The sequence below is a fragment of the Carassius gibelio genome, chromosome A8 (genome assembly GCF_023724105.1).
Source record: "Carassius gibelio isolate Cgi1373 ecotype wild population from Czech Republic chromosome A8, carGib1.2-hapl.c, whole genome shotgun sequence".
NCBI classification, from domain to species: domain Eukaryota; kingdom Metazoa; phylum Chordata; class Actinopteri; order Cypriniformes; family Cyprinidae; genus Carassius; species Carassius gibelio.
In genome coordinates this window covers 4863623-4883161 of record NC_068378.1, presented here as the reverse complement: position 1 = coordinate 4883161, position 19539 = coordinate 4863623, and the positions used below count along the sequence as shown (strand labels likewise).

The window sequence follows — 19539 nt, the reverse complement described above, 5'->3', positions numbered from 1 at the left end:
TTAAATGTAAAAGTATTCTGAAATGATCATTTTGCTTATTGATTGAATTCTTTCGGACTCGTTTATTTTAAAAAGCCATCTGAATTTAGATTTTTTTTTTTTTAATCTATTGTCAACTATTATTTGTATGACTTACAACTGTATCTGCTTAGGGTAGTGCCCGGATCTGGTATTCAGAAAGGTAGTGACGTGTAGTTAATAAATATGTGATATATGAGACAAATATATTTCAATGCTTTCTCTCCCAATTATATCATTGGGTAATTATTCTGTATATAAATCGTGGGCATTATGGATCTGTTATTAATATGCAGTACATTGAGATCACTTATGAGTGCACGTTTGCTTTTTACTTTAACTTTCGAGATTCACGTTCACACGTAGCCTATTCTACTACAGAGCAGCCCTACACACCACACTACTTACCGCTAGCAGTCGGCTAACCATGTCCCTTTAGTGGCTCCGTAGAACGCATTAGTCGTTTTCTGTGCCTTTCTGAACACAGATTCGCTTTCGGGCACATCCATAAGCATGTTGCCTAATTATTTGGAAAATATCCGAATAATTGTTTAGGATAAGAGGGAACATGTTCTTGCCGTTTTTTGAGTTATTAAAGAATACCTTCTTAGTTTCTGAACATAATCAATGACTTTATTCATTTAAGCATAATGTATTTGTGGATGTGAATTCTTGTCCTTTTGTTTATCTTTCAGCTTGATTGTCTTTTATTTGCTGTTGTTTTTGGCAATGTTGTTTATAAAGGTTTTTATTGCCATTGGTATTCATAAGAGTTTGTTGTTGTTTTTTTTACACCTTACGTCAGTTTGTTGATTTGTTCGGGGGTTTTTTTTTTTTTTTTGAGAAATATTTGGAAGATTAAATAAACCTAAAGTTTATGATTGGGCACTTCAGTCTAAATAGTTTTGATTGTGGTTTTCTATTACAATATTTTTAAGACCAAATATTTAAAAGGCCAGTGTTTACTTTAATGACTTATTAGAATTGCTTATATCAGTAATTTTGGCTCTACAAATAATGAACTTAAGTTTAACATCCATGCACTTAATTAGCTAAAAAGTAGAGTTTTACCTATGACATCAGAGCTATTTTTGGAGTCAAGCTCAAGCTGTGTTTTAGAGAGCATTGAGCTGCCTTTATTCCCTTAAGGTGGCAGGACAGTGGTCAAACTTCACAAGCACTGAAAGCATTTAAAGAACAATGTACCATGTTAAAACTTTGTTCTGTAGAACGTGTTGTTTCTTTTGAGGTTAAAGTAAATGTTTTTGGTGTCAGCTCACCGATCATATCATAGACACTCAAATGAGTTAATCTCACAGAGCCATATTTCTGCTCACATTTCCGCAACCAAAATTAAAATAAGTATTATATTTTGATGAAAGGATATTACGTTTTTTGTTTTGTTTATATATATATATATATATATATATATATATATATATATATATATATATATATGTATATGTTGTTGTTGTTGTTGTTGTTTTTGTTTTAAGACAGGTTTCAGTAGTAAGATTCTAATGAAAATGACCAGTAAACTGGATCTGGATACATTTCCATAATGACAGATTTAGGGGACATATCATATACTATATATATATATATATATATATATATATATATATATATATATATATATATATATATATATATATATATATATATCTGTAAAAATGTATAATGGGCTGAAAATAGGGTTTATTGACCTTTTGGAAAATATTAATTATTTAGATTCTAAGTGAAATATGCTCAGGAGATATGGATTGCCTTTTTCTTCAATCGATTCGGTAAAGCCTTCTTTATGAACAGGCTTTCTTTATGTGAGCTGATAGAGAAAGTCATTTACATTTTTCAAATTATTAGACAAAATCTGACGTCCAACATTTTAAAGGGAAGCAATGTTATATATTAATAATGGAAGTATTGATGGAAAAACGCCTGATTGTTTGATCTGATTGTTATGTGGCAAGAAATTGTGTGTTTCATCATTCACAGATGCATCACTGTCTTTAAAGGATCTGTCAAGCATTTTTATTTTTTATTTTTTCTAGTCAAATAATTCCCAGGGGAATAATGAAATATTAAGACACAGATTAGTTTGCATAGATACTCTGTCTGTCACCAATGATGGTGGCTTCACGGTAGCAGTCGAGGTAATCGATCCGCTCGGAGGGGAAATGAGAAGCTGAAGACGGCTGTAGTTACCATCTGAATGGAGGAAGACGATCACTTTTCACTCTGTCTGCGCACACTATGTGTCTTTCTGTGTACATTTTAGGAATATGTTCTAGTGTTTTGGTGGCACAATAAGAAAGAGCCTGTTCAAAAGGTAGGGTGTTAGTACGTTGTGAAGTTTCAGTTGTCCAAAAATAAAACTGCACTCGAGTAAATCTAGCATGAGTGGCTTTGCTATATTGTGAATGAATGCAGCACGCATTTAGCATGTGTGATCTCCAGTGTGTCTACATCTCTGAACTTAAAAACTGTTCTGATCTGATCAGCAGCCATTTGTCTTTGTTGTGTGTGTGTGACAGGCTGAAGAAGAGGCGGCGCGCCTGGCTTCATTGCCTGCCTGGAGGAGAGATATCATGAAGAAGAAGATGGAAGAAGAGAAGTAGGTTAAAGCCAGCTCCTGTTTGCGTCTTAGCGTCTCCTCTGTTTGTCTCTTTACTGTTTGTTAACCTCATCCAAACCTCAAGCTCTTACTGTTTTCTAGTTTTAGCACACTTTCACATTTAAACTTTAAAATATAGTTTTTCATATTTCAAATTTCAGCTTTATTCATAACTAACCTAATGATTAAGATGTCTTTTGTATGCATGCAAATCTGTGAATTTTCTGTCTTTTACTCTCAATGTCTTGTATGGATTATAAAACCAAAGTGATCATATGTAAGTAAAACTGTAAAGTATTTTTGTAGTAGTGTTTTTAAATTGTTGTAGTAGCTTTTAGGCAAGTGTTACAAGCATTTAAACATATACATGAATTTATAAATGTAATTCTTTATTTCTTTTATTCACTCCTGGATGGACAGGGAACAGAAAAGGTAAGACACTAGAAATAGATGTAGAAGTAGTTTCTATTTCTTATATTTTGGTTGTAGTGCATTCTGTCATTGTGAATGTACCTAATTCGTCTGAGCAGAAAAGAGGAGGAACGACGGCGAATGGAAAAGGAGAACGAGGAGAAGTCGGAGCAGGAGCGACTACGAATGCTAGGCTATGATGAAACCAAGCTGGCACCGTGGCAGCGGCAGATCATTTTAAAGAAAGGCGACAGAGCGAAACAGTAGTGAACCCCCAGTCATCCCGTCACAACTCTCTGTCGATGTGTAAATGTAGGACACTGTTCAGAATCTGCCTGACCCTTTAGACACAAACCATGCATGGGTCACCAGACAGCGTTCTGCTCGAGGAGCACTCCAGCACCACGTCTTCTGAGGCTCAGGACGTCCTAAATGTCACTGAGCTCTGGAGATGCATTGTACTGTTGAAGAGGGAAAATGAATGAAACCAATGTTTACTGTGGTCGGGTCTCATGCCTATGATTATATAGCAGTCTTGAGAACTAATAGAAACATAGACAATATATGTCAATGATAGAAAATATATGTCAAGGAAATCATATGTACCCTGAATTAAGCCCTTTTTTTTTCTTTTTTTTTACTTTGAGTGGTCATAATCTGTTAAGTGTGATTAGTCCTGAACAGATGTTATGGCGCAATGTATTCTTACATAAAGTAAGTGACATTTCTGTTATGATGCATCTATATTGCTTAGATAAAAAATTGCAATGTGTATATATATATATATATATATATATATATATATATATATATATATATATATATATATATATATATATGTATGTATATGCTGTCGTTCAAAAGTTTGGGTCAGAACTATTTTTTATGTTTTTAAGAGTTTCTTCTGCTCACCAAGGCTACATTTATTTGATAAAAAATACAAGAAAAAATATTATTATTATTATTATTATTAATTTAAAATATTATTATGATGTAAAATAATGTTTTTTTTGTTTGTTTTTTTTTTGTTTTGTGTTTTATATACATTCCAATCTAATTTATTCCTGTGATCAAAGCTGTATTTCCAGCATCATTTCTCCAGTCTTCAGTGTCACATGATCTTCAGAAATCATTTTAATATGATGATTTATTATCAGTACTGGAAACTGTTGTGCTGCTTAATATTTTTTTGGAACCTGTGATATTTTTTTACATGATTCATTGATTAATAAAAAGTTAAAAATACAATATATATATATATATATATATATATATATATATATATATATATATATATATATATATATATATATATATATATATATATATATTTTTTTTTTTTTTTTTTTTTTTCTAACAATATACACCACAATTCAATCCTTCTGAACAGCACTGATAATTCTAGTAATAAATCAGCATATTAAAATGATTTCTGAAGGATCATGCCACTTTATACTGAAGTAATGGCTGATGGAAATTCAGCTTTGCATCACAGAAACAAATTATATTTCAAAGGATATTAAAAAAGAAACCATTATTTTATATTGTTATAACATTTTGCAAGATTACGTTTTTTTTTTCTTCTTTTTTTAAATCAAATATATCCAGCATTGATGAGCAGAAGAGACTTCTTTAAAAAACATTACAAGTCTTACTGAGTATGTGTGTGTGTGTGTGTGTGTGTGTGTGTGTGTGTGTGCGTGCGTGCGTGCGTGCGTGCGTGCGTGCGTGTTTGTGTGAGTGTGTGTGTATACACATGCAAAAGAAACCCATAAAGTCATGTCATGCCAATGTCTCAAATATTCTGTGGCATCTGATGGTCTAATTAAAAAATCCCTGTCACCCTTGGTACTGAGATTTACATGTGAGGTTTACATTGAGAGGAAATGATGTTGATTAATATGTCATGAAATCAGACAGTGTATTCAGCCATGCTGTGCTTCCCAAACATGAAGCTATCTCTTCTTTCTCGCTTGGAAACTGTAGCTTGTTCTTTTCTGTTAATGTGTTTAGAATAACTTGACATCAGAAAGTGCCGGATGTGAATCTGTGTGTGTGTGTGTGTGTGTGTGTGTGTGTGTGTGTGTGTATGTGTGTGTGTGTGTGTGTGTGTGTGTGTGCAAGAAAGTATGTGTGTGCATATTTGCACATGAATAGAAACATAATTTGTCTGTCATTCACTGTGCGATGGGTAGAGCTAATGTATTTTGAGTGTTTTTTGTTTTTGTTTTGTCTGTACAACTGTAAAAAAAAAAAGAAAAAAGAAAGAAAGACAAGTTAAAAGTATAAGTGATAAGCATGGTCCTCCGTGAGTTTGGGAACATTCTGCTTTCGTTTATCAGATGCCATAATGATGCTGAAAACAAAGTTGTGAACGTCATTGCCATTAGAAAATGTTCTATTCATAATTTCCCGATGGCAACAGTAATGTAATAAAAACTTAAATAACAATTTGCGTCTATGAAATACTCCATACACACACAAAAACAAATACAATACATTGTATTATTTTATATGAAGTGACAGTTCAGTTGCTCGTGCTTACTTTTATTTACTATATATTTTCAAATGAAACAATAGAAGAGACCTTTAATGTTTTAATGTAATAGTTTTAAAAAGCATTTAATATTTGTATTTTATTTTGACTGAAGGTTCATGAATACAAATTAAGTTACAGGACAGAAGGTTACACGTGGGGGGTAACACATTACAAATAATGCAAGCTACGTGACCAGATTACGTTTTCAAGTAACTAGTAAAGTAATGCATTACTTTTTCATTTAAGAAATGCAAGTTACCTTGTTTTCCCATTTAGTCCCTGACTCTCCTGCCCCTGTGTTGAGAGAAATCAGGAGTTTCCTTCAGCCTGAGGCTCATTCATTTAACTTGTTGTGAAAGGGTATTTACAGTTTCTTGTTAAGTGTGTTACATTACAGGGCCATTACAGTTGGTTATTAAAATTGAATAAACAAGCACAGCTCTTCAGTGAAGGTTTGGAGGTTTAGCTCATGTAGTGACTCACTTTAGCAGCAGATGGCGCAAGGAGCAGTCCTGGCAAACCAGTAGATTAAAAAGAATTTGAGATCTTGAGGAAGTGAACGCTCGAGCTCCGGTGGGCGTGGCTCGGCTCACCTGTGTGACGTAATGAGATACAGAGGAGGCGAAGGCGCAGGAATTCGCTGAAGTTCTCTGCTAAAAATATAACATGTTCAGGATCCGTGCAGGGAGATCTCCAAAATCACTGTGCGTGTGTGATCTTAGCCGGGTAAGTGAATCCAGTATTAATGAATGACCTTTAAACGGACTCAGAGTGCTCTTGTTTTGATAGTTAATCTGGGCGTGAAATGCAGTACTGAGTTGTTTATCCAGAAAACTAGGATCAGTTATAGGTTAAAATGTTCCTGAAAGTTTTATCCAACCGTTCTGGCAAAAAACAACGACAACCTCTTGAAAATATATATATATATATATTTTTTTTTTTTTATGGAAATACAACTCAAAGAAGATACAATTTATATTAATAACAATTCAGACTAGCGGATTATCCTCTTGGACTTTGATTATTTTAAATAGCATGGCTTTATTATAAACTGTAAATCTAGACCCCTGTAATGTGCGGGAATCTACAGTGCAGTATTGTCACATCCGCACTCTTAAAAATATTTTTTTTTTTTTTTTTTTTTTTTTTTTTTTTGAATGAAGTAACTTTGTTTCCCACATGGCATTTATTTTATTTTATTTTATTTTATTTTCCGTTATAAACGAAACTTACCGTGATTCAAGAATGTGTGCACCTGTTTCCGTGATCAAGGGACATTACACACAGGTGTGAGATTGGGCTCCCGAATAATAACAGGCAGAATTATAAGCATGTTGTGGTGGCAATGCTGAAAAAACGTGTAACAATAAACTTAAACAAATGTGACACGATTATCTTCTGCTTGACAACAAAAATGTATTGTTTTATAGGATTAAGTGTTATTTTCCTGTTTATTAATGTAAAGGTGCTTTGAAACAATCAGTGTTATATTAAGGGCTATCTAAATAAATGTTACTTAATATATAGTTTGCAGTTGTTTATAATAGTATTTATGATGGAGTTTATACTCTGAACAAAATAAAAAACGCAACACTTTAGTTTTTGCCCCCATTTTTCATGAGCTGAACTCAAAGATCTAAGACTCGTTCTAAGTACACAAAAGTCCTATTTCTCTCAAATATTATTCACAAATCTGTCTAAATCTGTGTTCGTGAGCACTTCTCCTTTCGCCGAGATAATCCCTCCACCTCACAGATGTGACATATCAAGATGCTGATTAGACAGCATGATTACTCAACAGGTGTGCCTTGGGCTGGACACAATAAAAGGCCACGCTAAAATGTGCAGTTTTATCTACACAATGTTATATGTTACAATTTTATATACACAATGCCACAGATGTCGCAAAATTTGAGGGAGTGTGCAACTGGCAAAAACAAAAGTGTTGCAGTTATAATTTTGTTTTGTATAATTTATGCTGATTTAAATTTTAAAATAAAAAAATGGTCCGCTCCTATTTTTTATTTTAATTAAACCTCTTTTTTTTTCATCTTTCAACATACAGATTAGATTTTTTTTTTCAGTTCTACTGCAAATACAATACAGTAAAGAATTATAGTAATGAAACTCTAATAACAATCCCTTTTGGGAATAATTTAATTACAAAATCCTGAACACAATACGATTAAAATAGTGTCCCTATACAAAAACAACAACACAACTTATGGTTAATTAATTTTTTTTTTTTTCGTTTACGCAATATTGGATTCTTTTGATTTTGGAGTGAAATGTGAGCTGGACATGTTCACCTCCAGTGCACTTAACCTGCCCTTGTCTTCTGTTGAGATCTTTTACTTTGATTCTGTCACTCCACCCATCTCTGTTGTAACAGGTTAGCGCTGCGGTCTGCTGGTGACCCCAACCTGATGTTCCTCGAGTGACGACTGCTTTCCTCCAGCCGAACAGGAATCCCAGTGAAGGCGGCATGTCTCACAGAAAACCCCGTGGCTCCGGGGGTGACCAGTCTCTCCTTCTTCCGGAGAGCCGCTTCAGCTCAGTCCTTCAGCTGGACCAGCCGTCTGGACGTTCGTCCTCGAGCATCGACCTGTCCCGAGTGGACTCCCCGGAGGATGAGCGGAGAGTTGTAGTGCTCAGCACCCAGAGCGAAGCAGCTCGCAGGCTGGGCGCTCAGCAGCTCATCCCTAAGAACCTGGCTGTCAGCAGCCGGCCACGAAACCGCCACCACACCACCGTGGTGACCCTGCCCCCAGACCTCTGCTGGGAGGACTATGATAGTGATGCGGGCGATGGCTTTTCCATGAGGAGAAATCACAGGAATAAATCGTACCGTGCTGCCGTCACTAGTCTGAATCTCGATGCTTTTCCAAGCGAGCTCCAAACAGAAGTGCTGTCACCAGTCAGCGAAAAGAAGGCGGTCACCCAAAAGCAAGCCCAGAAATCTGGACGCAAGGCAAGTGTCTTGATTTCAGGTTGTTCTGTTATTAAACCAGCTGAATGCTTTTGAATGAATGTATTGTGATCAGACTTTATTGCAATGTAAAATATGTTATGATCGTTAGTGTTCATGTAGCTCAATTTGTAGAGCATTGTGCTATTAAGCGCAAAGATGGGGGTTCGATTCCCCGGGAACACATGATAGGTGAAAATGATATCCAGAATCTACTGTAAGACACTTTAGATAAAAGTCTGCTAAATGCATACATTTAATTTAATCATATCATAAAGCATGTTTTTATATATCAGGCCATTGATAATATGTTCATAGACTAATTGACTAAATGTTTTATTGGTTATTTGGCATTGTAGTATCTTTAGTATTTATATATGAGAAATGTAAGCTGTTGGTGTGGTCTTTTTTCAGCCTGCGGAGTTAAAGTAAGTTTTAATATCACATTGTCAGATGGATTTATGCTGTGTTTCTCACAGAAAACATTGGGGAGGATCAGGAACAGAAAGGAAGCTGGCTCATTTAAAGATGGTTTGTTATTCAACATTGTCCCAACAACTTATTCGTTTAGTTTTAATGCATACTATATAGTATCCATCCAAACTGATAGTGTTATGAATGTTATTTCCAAGTGACTTGATGAACTGAATATACTTCAGAAAACTATGCATGCAATATAGTCCCATTAATTAATATTAGTTAATCCAATAAATATTAAATAAATAACTCAAATGAAATAAACATAAAAAAAATACATTGTTAGTTCATGTTAACTGAGGGCCATAAAATGTTAAATTAGCTGCTACAACCTTTGATTTGAGTAATGTATTAATAAAAGTTTAAAATAGAAATGTTTCAGAAGTATTTTAACTAATGTAATTAACAAATGGGACGTTATTGTAAATGTCAGTTTGAATCTAATTAGATTTTGGGGTAAAGTAAGATTGTTGCAGAGTCTTTAAGGTCCAAAACTGATGTTATATGAAGTCCAGCGGGTTGAAAGTTGTTGGTCGTGGTCTTCCAGAGCCGCGGTTTTATCAGGAGATCAAGGAGCGGGGTCTGAACGCCAGCAGCCTGAACACAGAGGAGGATGAGTTCTCTGCGAGCGAGCCAGCGGACGAGGATCAGGGCATCGTGGTGAAGAACTACAGAGCAGCGTACATGACCTGGAGCCAGCTACCGAAGGTGATGAGGACCAAACCCTGCTGAAGCAACATCTGGACACTTAACCAATGTTAGCAACTGATTCAGATTAGGACATAGATGCAGTACATTTATTACATTAAATTATTAATTTAAATGTGTGTGTGTATGTATGTATATATATATGTATATGCACACACACACACACACGCGCTGTATATTTGGGTTGAATACGAAAAGTTTAAGCATCAAAACAATAAGTGTAATACTGCTTTAAATGGTTGTTTTAAATTCTAGCAATTTCTATTTAATTTAATTGCATAAATATCATACATTTTTCTGATTTACAGAAGAGACGCACCGAAATGTCATTCAGTGTAACAATCTTGTTAGGCATATTTACAACAAAAATCTGTTTGTGACATATTAAAAGACTAATTACTTTCACTCCGAATAATAATTAGTTGTCATTTTACATTTGTTTTTGTTTTTTGCCGCTATCCTAGGTTTTGCCCATTTGTCAGTAAAAATTGTTTCTCATGTGAAACGCGATCAAATTTAATACGCTCCCTTATTCTTTTATTTATTTTAATATTTACAAGTCAGAATAAACATGTTTTTTGAATTTTTATATAAATGTCGTGTTACACAAAAAACGACATGTAAACAAAAATATTACAATTTTATTCTCCAAAAACTTATTTGAAACCTTAAAGGCAGTCACTGTACTTGTGTTTAATGTGCTTTTTATGGACATACAATACATTTTGTTGAGATGCGGGTGTTTTAATGTCTTTGACCAATTTATATTTATAAAAGAGTGTTTTTGATTCCTAATAAGTACACTTATTGTCATATTTCAATTTTAGGTTAAGGATTTGGGCGTTTTAGATCACATCTCCCCCGAAGAACGCAAAAGACAAGAAGTGAGTGTGTTAGCATGTACACACGCACACACATGCACACACACACACACACACACACAAAGACACACACACAAAGACGCACACACATGCACGCACACAAAGACGCACACACATGCACACAAACACAAAGACACATGCACACACGCACACATACACACACACACACAAAGACACACATGCACACACACACACACACGCACGCACACAGACTACTGGCCAAAAGTTTGGAATAATTCAGGTCTATAAGATTTATTTATTTAGAAAAAACAGTAATATTGTGAAATATAAATAATATTCTGTCTAATATTTTAATATGTAGTTTATTCATGTGATGGCAAAGCTGAAATAATTCAGCTCTTATTAATAATGGTTGTTATTAGCAGCATATAATGATTTCTGAAGATCATGTGACACTCAAGACTGGAGAAATGATGATGGTAATTGAGCTATGCCATGAGGGGAACAAATCATATTTTAAAATATATTGAAATAGAAAAGTTATTGTAAAAAAATGACAATAATATTTCACAATATTACTCTCTCTCTCTGTTGATTATTTAATTTTCAAATGCTAAAAGACATTGATATGTAAATGTATTTGATACTTTGCCTGTCGAACACTAGCATCACGTGCTGCTGGTTAATGTGCTGAGCTGCACCTGTGGTTGTTCTGCGAGTGTCACACAGCTCATCGTCTCAGTCCTAGCTCTGATGTGTTGTTGTTCAGTGCAGGGATTTAACTCGTATTGCTGGAGGAGCCCCAGCACGGCACGCTCTGGATGTTGGCTTTATCTGACACACTCAGTTCCTGGAGCGCTCTACTAATAGTCTTGTGTCTGGTTCATGTGTGTGTTCACACCTGAATTGTGCAGTAAACACAATTCAGGAATCACGCTTGGAGAAAAGCCGATCTAATGCGACAAGAAGTTACGAGTGTATCCCAATGTTTCCACAGCCGTGAAGATCTTTCATGTAGTCATTGTCAGGAGGTTGTAGTGTTGATATGAGCGCGCTCAAGCGTCTGTGTAAATACTGAAGCTCACTTTGTGCATAATCAGTCGTTCCTGCCGCTTTAAATGAAGCTGTATTGTGTTTTTCATAAAAAGGCCATTCTTTCCTAAAGCTTGTTTGTATTGCATGTCTTACAATAAATGATTTACTGACACAAAAGGTCTTTCCAGGAGAGAAAAAGATGAGTACGCCAGATCTCTGATAGTTGTTGTAGATATACTGTATATCATTTTGTGGTCTTCACATATGGTTTGATTGACCACTGGGTGAAGATTACAAGTCTGACGATGAAAACATGAACGGCACACTTCTCCTCGAGCCACGTGACCAGCGGTGCATTTAAGCACAAACGGGGTGGAAGAGTAGTATGCTAAAGCGTAGTTGTTTAAATAACTAACTTTATGTTTGAGAAAGGGTAATACTTGCCCAAGCAAGCACCTCTAACAGAAATATCACCTTCTAAACCTTCAGACTACCATTGACTAGCTAAGGCAGTGTTTTCTTCGTCTTGGTCCTTAAAGAGTTATTTGGTTTGTTACATAGTTCTTGATGTAAGCAATAAGAGGGTTTCCTTGTGTTCAGATCACTTCTACATTTCACTATGCATTTAAAAACCCATCTGATACTCCACAAGTCACATTGTTTCTGTTTATTTTTTTTGCTTTGCAGGCCATCTTTGAAATCCTGACGTCAGAATATTCCTACCTGCACAGTTTAAGCATCCTGGTGGCTCATTTTAAGGACAGTGCAGATTTGAAGAAGACCATGACAGCAACCGAGCACCATCACCTGTTCTCCAACATCTCTGTCATCCAGGACGTCAGCAAACGGTACAAACAATCACTCGTGCTCTGCATTTTAATGCATGAAAGGACAGAACTGAATGTGTGATCCAATAGTTTTTCAAGAGATCAGTAGAGTGGAGCTTTCTGTGCATATGCATTATGTATCAAATCATTATCAATGTTATTTCTTCAAGCATGAGGTGGTCACACAAGACTTTGAGCATGCAACATTTTTTTTGGACCATGACCATGTTGCAGCTCCAACTTGCCAGGGTTGCCATGTCTGCATAACAAAACTACCCCAATCACATTCGGGTGGAGAAAACCGGCTGTCAAAATCACTCCAAAATCTCACATTAACAAAACAATCTGGCAACAGAATCAAAGTGCAGTTATTTACTCAGTACTTTGGTGCTTAATGTGTGCTAGTCTATATCGTGCATGACAGCTGTTGATACAAAAACGACTGTGTCATATAGAGTATCATTAATAGTGGAATTACGGGTCCAGCTCCTTTCTGAGCCAGATTTAATATGAAATTAAAGAGCTGGATGCTGGATCACACATGAGCTTCCAGCGGATGACTGCAGTATCTGCACTGCTGGACGTGTTCAGACTCGCTGGTTAAACCGGTTTAGCAGCTTGCCGCTGCCTGGATTCATGTTTCTCAGAACAGGGGCTTTCACACATTTACAACGACACTCTATACCTGTTTCCCAGAAGCTGTGAATTGCGTGGTTCTCCTGGAGAACCTAAATGGTGTGGCTGGAAAATAGTCTGAAGTGTAGTGGCTCTGATATGTGCTGAAGCTTCCAGAGCATGTCGTGTCATGCAGTCTGGTCTGGTTTCTGAAGAAAGCAGACAGTGTGGGAGCGAGGCTGGGAAATAAGACTCAAACGCTTCTGTTTGATAGGAACTTCTGGAGAAAGTCTCGTGCATATAGCTGGGGTTAAAACTAATCTTTGTATATGTGAAAAAAGGCAAGTCATTTGTGAAATGTGATGTTAAAGTTGACCAGCGGTCCAATCTTCTCAAACTAAGGTGAACAGATTTCTGAAATGGAAAACAGAGACATTGAAATCACCAAAAATGACAGTCACAGTGGGTCACGGTCCAGAAATTCGAGAAATGATACATGCCTTTCATTATTATATAGTTTTATTTTCAAAATGCTGTTATACTGTTAAATAAAGTGTGAGCAGCAGAGAGTTGGCTGATGGTTTTGCGCCCCCTGGTGGTCTGGTGCTGTTCACATCCTGGTAATTTCATAAATGACCACATATGCTCTCTAATGTTTCTTAGGTTCTTTGAGGATCTGGACATGCGTCACCAAGTACACCCTGTGATCCGGGACATCAGTGATATAGTGAATAAATACGCGACTCAACATTTCGAGCCATACATTGTGTACTGCTCCAATGAGACCTTCCAGCAGAGAACGCTCCAGAAACTCCTGTGAGCACCGAAGCACATCTGAAATAATGAACGCGTCCTAACAAAGCCACGAGTGACGAGTGGTGCGTTTCTGTGTTTTAGGTCAAGTAACAGTGCGTTTCGAGACACTCTGAAGGAGATTGAAGGCAGTGAAGCGTGCGGAGGTTTGCCCATGATCTCCTTCCTCATCTTACCCATGCAGAGAATCACTCGTCTGCCTCTTCTGTTGGACGTAAGAGACACAGTCCTCCTGTTAAACACAGATCTAAACTGGGCATCAAAGTCCGTTCCACCTCTGCTCCAGTGCTGCGTTTAAATTCTTCTGAGAGTTTGGGAATATAGCTGAAGTAAACTACCAGAAGTTTTGTATTTATTTAATTAGTTATATTTAATATTTGATTTGATTTAAATTGAATTCATTTAAATTAAAAATTACATTTATTTTAATTTAGTTTTATTTATTTATTTTTAAGAAGTATCTTATGCTCATTGAAGCTACATTTTATTTATTTGTTCAAAATAGTCAAAACAGCAATACTGTGAAATATAATGACAGATTCCTGGAGGATCATGTGACTGCAGTTATGACTTATGGAAATAGAAGAAAAACTTTAAAATGTAATGTTTTCACAGTATTTTGGATCAAATAAATGCAGACTTCTTTCAAAAAAAAAAAAAAATATATATATATATATATGTATGTATATAAATTATTCAAAAATGTAGAATGGTAGTGTATCTGAAGAAAAAACAACAAAAAAACATGGAATTTATTTGTCACTTTACGCAAGCATGATTTTATGAATGGGTTTTTCTGCTGATGTTTTAGAAAGTTTGCCGCAGAGAATGATTTTGTTAAAGCTAGTATTAGACTGGTTAAATATTTTTGCATTGCAAGCATTATTGCATAATAACTATACAGTCAACATTCATAATCACAACTTAAACTGTATTAACAAAAATAAATGCAAAAGTGCTAGGAGCATCAGCTTGTGTTGGCATCAGGTTAATAGACAAGTGGATATCGACGTGAAATATAAAGATTTAGTAATGTGCAAGTGAATCTGAGGCTGGACTGGTAATTACTAGGGATGCACGATATTGGATTTTGGCCGATATTCGATATGCCGATATTTTCAAAATAATTTTGGCCGATGTCGATACCGATATCGATATATATATACAAATATATACTGATATATTTAAACTTTAATTTTACTGAAGAGAAATCCATGTATCTCTTCTGTACTGATTCTACCATAAATTTATTATTTTACAAATGTAGACAGACATTCACATCTGAAAAACAGGTCAATTATTTCACTTGGAGAATATCGGTTTGGCTCATCGGCAGAAATATTCATATCGGCCGATACCGATAATGGTCATTTTAAGCTTTTATCGGCCGATACCGATATTGTGCCGATATTATCGTGCATCCCTAGTAATTACAGTGATGTGTGTGTGTGTGTGTGTGTGTGTGTGCGCGCCCTCATCTTTGATGCACATGACTGCATGACATCTTGTCTGTAATTTTCCAGTGAAGCTAAAGATGTTGACTAGCTGGTTCATATGTGTGTTTACTTCTAAACCGGTAGATCTTGCACTGAAACATTAGAACTTGTACTGAAACTGTGTTTTATGTTTTGTCTTTCCACATCGACACAGACCATCTGTCAGAAGACCCCTAAAGAGAGCGCCGAGTACTTCGCTGCCTGTTGGGCTTTCAAAGCTATCAGTAAGGTACACTGCCACTCGCTGTGCATCATAAAACCAGTTGATCTGGTTGTCTTGAGTAGATAAGTAACAGTGTTTTGTGCTGCACAGAGGTTAAGGATGATATATGCTTCTGTCGGAGGAGTGTGATTGCAACGTACATACTGTATGTCATGATGTTATTCAGAAACGGTTTAGTAGCACAAACTCAGGCCTGCGCCGAAGTAGTTTTCCACAGCTGTTCTGAATCTTTCAGCTGGTGAAGCAGTGTAATGATGGAGCGCGGAGGATGGAGCGGACGGAGCAGATGTACACCATCCAGAAACAGATGGAGTTCGGCAAAATCAAGGTACGCGTCTATGCAGGTCATGATTAACGTACTTTTAATTGTAAAGAACGCAGTTCACGTTGCTGACCCAGATGAGGCTTAGATTCTTGGCATTTTATCCATAAAAAAAATATATATATTTCAAGATTCTATCAAATTACTGTGGATAAATGAAATTTAATTAAAAATGTATTTCAATTAAAAATTTAATTCCATTTATTAAAATTGGTGAATAAATTAGTTTATTCATCTGGAATGGGTTGGATCATAAAAAGTGGATATTTACATTCAAGTCAATTAACCTTTATTTCAATGGCTCTTTATACAGTCCAGATTGTGTCAAAAGCAGCTACCCTAATGAATAGGGTTCCACAATAAACCGTATTTAAATCTTTCCATTTTAATTTGGCATTTGCATTATCCTTGCGTTGGTTGCCTGATGTCGTGAGTTTAGGGAGAAGTGAAATCAGCCGAAAAGGAAAGATTGCAAACTGTCCATTAGTATAGCTTGCCTCTGAAAAGAAAAACGCACAGACCAGGGATGTGTATAAAGCTAGGAAGGAGTATTTCTCAACCTTGTGTGTTTGTATCAGCCTTTCCCATTAGTGTCGTCATCGCGCTGGCTGAAGAAGAGCGGTGAGCTGGCGTTGTACACCGATGATCTCAGCATCTTCAGGAAGGCTTTCGTCTTTAAGAGCTACTATCTGTTCCTCTTCAATGATGTGCTCATCGTCACCAAGAAAAAGAGGTCAGACCTGAGATGCGTTACAGCTCTTATCATACACCACCACAGCACGCGTTCTTGTGCATTACCCAGTGTTCTGGGTTTACTCAACATTTGCATCAAGTGCACAGTATTCATACACTTTTACAAATGACTGCTTTATCCAGTCAGTTGAGCGACTTGCATTAAACTTTATTGGCTTAATTTCATGACTCTGTTGCGTAACTGTTGTGTCAATAACACTGTTTATCTAGTGAGGAGAGCTATGTGGTGTTGGACTATGCCACTGTGGACAAGGTGGAGGTGGAGGAGGAAATGACGGACTCCAAACTCAATCTGAAGCTGCTGATGAATCGCAACAGCTCCGGCCGCAGTGAACTCGTGACACTCGTGGCCGAAAGCAAGTAAGATGGCCATGAAAAACCCGTTTGTCAGCAGGTGGAGCTCTTTTTTTAAACAAGCTTTGTGTATGTTTGTTTAGTGTCAGTATTTGCTACATCGGGCTGTTTATCATGATATAGGAGAATATGAAGCTCATATTTGAGGACAAAATGCCCCCGTTTTAGTAAGATGATATTTAAATGTTTTGTTTCTGTAGTTTTTATTGAGAAGGGAACATAAAACCTTCCTCAAAAGCCTGACCTATTATATCTGATGCATTTTAATGTGACTTTTCTTTAAAATGATGTATGGATAATCAAGTAAACCGAAGTTGCTTCACTTCAGTCATCTTGAAATATTACCAAAAAATAGAATGATTACGTTGACTTGAGCAAAGACAGGTGTACTAGGAGACATTTGTGTAATTCTACCATAGTTATTTTAGGACTATTACTTGTTTAAGATGACAGAAGGCATGTAGTAGATTGTGTACAACAGGTCTATCAACTATTTTAATTAAGCCGACAACAGAAGGCTTTTAAGGTGTGTGTGTAAAGTTATATGCATGATTCAAATGTTTCATAACCGTGTAAACCACTTCAGTGTACTAAAAAAAAGACTAGTGTTTACATCACAGTAGTTGCACTGAAAGAAGGACAGCTTAGATTTGTATTGCATTGTAGTATTTAGTCTCTTTGCCTGTTTACTGTTTAAGTGATGGATTATTGATCTGAATGTTTTTAGGCTGAACAGAGCTCGATGGGTCACCGCACTACAGGATGTCAAAAAAACCAAGAGCATCGCTAATGATGGTGAGTCTGATCCGTTCATGTCATTAAAATAGGCTTGGAAACCGCCGTTTTTGCTTTAAAAGATCTCATGTTGCTGACTCTTAATGTTGTTCGGGCATCGAAGACTTGCGTCAGTATGAAGCGACCAAAGCCTACATGCCCAAAACACCAGATGAGCTGAGCCTGCAGCAGGCCGAACTGGTCATCGTTTCACAGGAAGTGGAAGGTAAATATGGAAGTTCTCTTCGGAATCATTTCAGAAATCTTCAAACTAGACCATTTAGGTCCTCCTTTTGAGTGCATTTAAAGAAACAACCTTAAGTGTGTAATCTTATACATGTCATGTTCTTAGTGTAATGCAACCTAACAGCATCAGTGTTGTGACACTTGACTGCTGATCACAAACCATCTCTCATGGCCTTGTGGGCTAGTAAGTGTCCATAAAATGTGTACTTCTAGATAGTGCCGGAAATAGTATGTAATAAATGTTCCCAACTGAATACTATGCGTTCATGTTATACAGCAGAATGTCTGAATGCAATCTGTCTGCATATGCTCTCACTGTTTCCACGACACGCTCATAACACTTTCTTGTTTGAATAGGCATTAATTAAATAAATGCATGTAAATATTGAAGAATTGGGTCAATGCATGAGTCCCTGTCTTGCCACAGGCTGGTGTCATGGAGAGCGGATGAGAGATGGAGAGAGGGGCTGGTTTCCTGCCAGCTGTGCCACTCAGATCACGAACCGCACCGCCATGGAGAACAACATCCAGCGTATGGAGCGACTGCGCAAGGAGACGGACGTCTGAGCACACTGTACTTCCTCCAGACCTCGGGAACTGTTAGCTCACAGAAAACACCACTCACACACACAAGAGGAACTGTTTCTGGTTTTTATTTCAGCTTGCCTTTGTTAAAATTCATGTTTGGATACATAAAAAGTTATTTAAAAATGTCAAACTGACCAGATATCAAATTACTTTTAAAAACCATTTGGTGTAAAAACTTAAGACCGATTTAGAAAAACATCTGCTGTTTCCCCAAAACTTTAAGCTGTCACATAAAAACAATGGAAAAAGAAAACAGGGCTGCATAGAGTCTGCAGGCAATCGGTGGTAATCTGGTCGAAATGCATTTTGCAAGCTTACACGATCGAAGTCATATCTGTTTCTTATTGCTCAGATCTTTGATGTTTCTTCTTGACAAAACTGCAAATGCAAACAAACAAAAGGAGGTTAGCATGCTTCAAACAACTATTGAAATCTGTAAATTAGCAGCATGAGCACGATAGGCCAGAGCAGATGGTCTGCTAAATCAGATCCCCTGCTTATCATCTAGCCTTTCATCAATGAAAAGTGCAACTGAAGCTGAACATCACTATCTACAGATCCCTCCCCTTCTGCCACAGTTATGTGCTGAGAGAGCGAACCTCAGTCATAGCTCACCCAAAAAAAAAAGAAGCATAAAATAAATCATGGTGTGTTATAAGTGTAATTTAAAAACATCTATAACAATTTTGCACGGTTACAGTAAAATTGCAATACATTTTGGAAGTGGCATAAAAAATAAAAAAACTTTCCATAATGTATAAATATTTTACATTATTTTAAACCGTAGTATGAATTTCACAGTGAATATTGATATGAAAATGATGGCAAAGTGAAGTAAATCATAATGCTTCAACAAATGGGCTTTATTGTCTTAAATCAAAGAATAGAATTCAACATTTTGTTTTGGGGGTGAAAT

General features: G+C 36.4%; 4 protein-coding genes across 6 annotated transcripts in view; 3 read left to right on the top strand and 1 right to left on the bottom strand.

Moving 5' to 3' along the window:
- LOC128018103 (espin-like) overlaps positions 1–3824 on the top strand; it is an 81476-nt gene extending 77652 nt beyond the window's left edge. The window contains exons 15-16 of the mRNA XM_052603476.1: positions 2553–2632; positions 3163–3824. Coding sequence (XP_052459436.1) covers positions 2553–2632; positions 3163–3310 — 228 coding nt within the window. The 3' untranslated portion in view covers positions 3311–3824. The remainder of the gene's footprint in view (positions 1–2552; positions 2633–3162) is intronic.
- The window catches only part of LOC128018190 (glutamine--fructose-6-phosphate aminotransferase [isomerizing] 1), a 368579-nt gene that overhangs the window by 347233 nt on the left and 1807 nt on the right, over positions 1–19539 (top strand). The gene's annotated exons all lie outside the window — the stretch shown is intronic.
- On the top strand, positions 6142–18753 carry LOC128018191 (rho guanine nucleotide exchange factor 16). 2 transcript variants are annotated; one of them, XM_052603551.1, is made up of 15 exons: positions 6142–6308; positions 7975–8553; positions 9030–9081; positions 9575–9735; positions 10563–10619; positions 12300–12460; positions 13718–13870; positions 13952–14081; positions 15518–15592; positions 15822–15914; positions 16487–16641; positions 16872–17021; positions 17743–17810; positions 17914–18015; positions 18463–18753. In XM_052603551.1, exons 2-15 carry the CDS (start codon positions 8068–8070, stop codon positions 18600–18602), a joined length of 1983 nt encoding a protein of 660 aa, XP_052459511.1. In that variant the 5' UTR covers positions 6142–6308; positions 7975–8067; the 3' UTR covers positions 18603–18753. The 2 variants fall into 2 exon arrangements, 1 of the variants encoding a protein (XP_052459511.1); XR_008184771.1 differs by lacking the exon at positions 18463–18753 and having other exon boundaries at positions 16872–17055; positions 17914–17988.
- LOC128018203 (Y-box-binding protein 1-like) overlaps positions 18673–19539 on the bottom strand; it is a 6065-nt gene continuing 5198 nt past the window's right edge. For both annotated transcript variants that reach the window (XM_052603572.1, XM_052603571.1), the window contains exon 8: positions 18673–19001. The gene's annotated coding sequence lies outside the window, so the exon portion shown is untranslated. The remainder of the gene's footprint in view (positions 19002–19539) is intronic.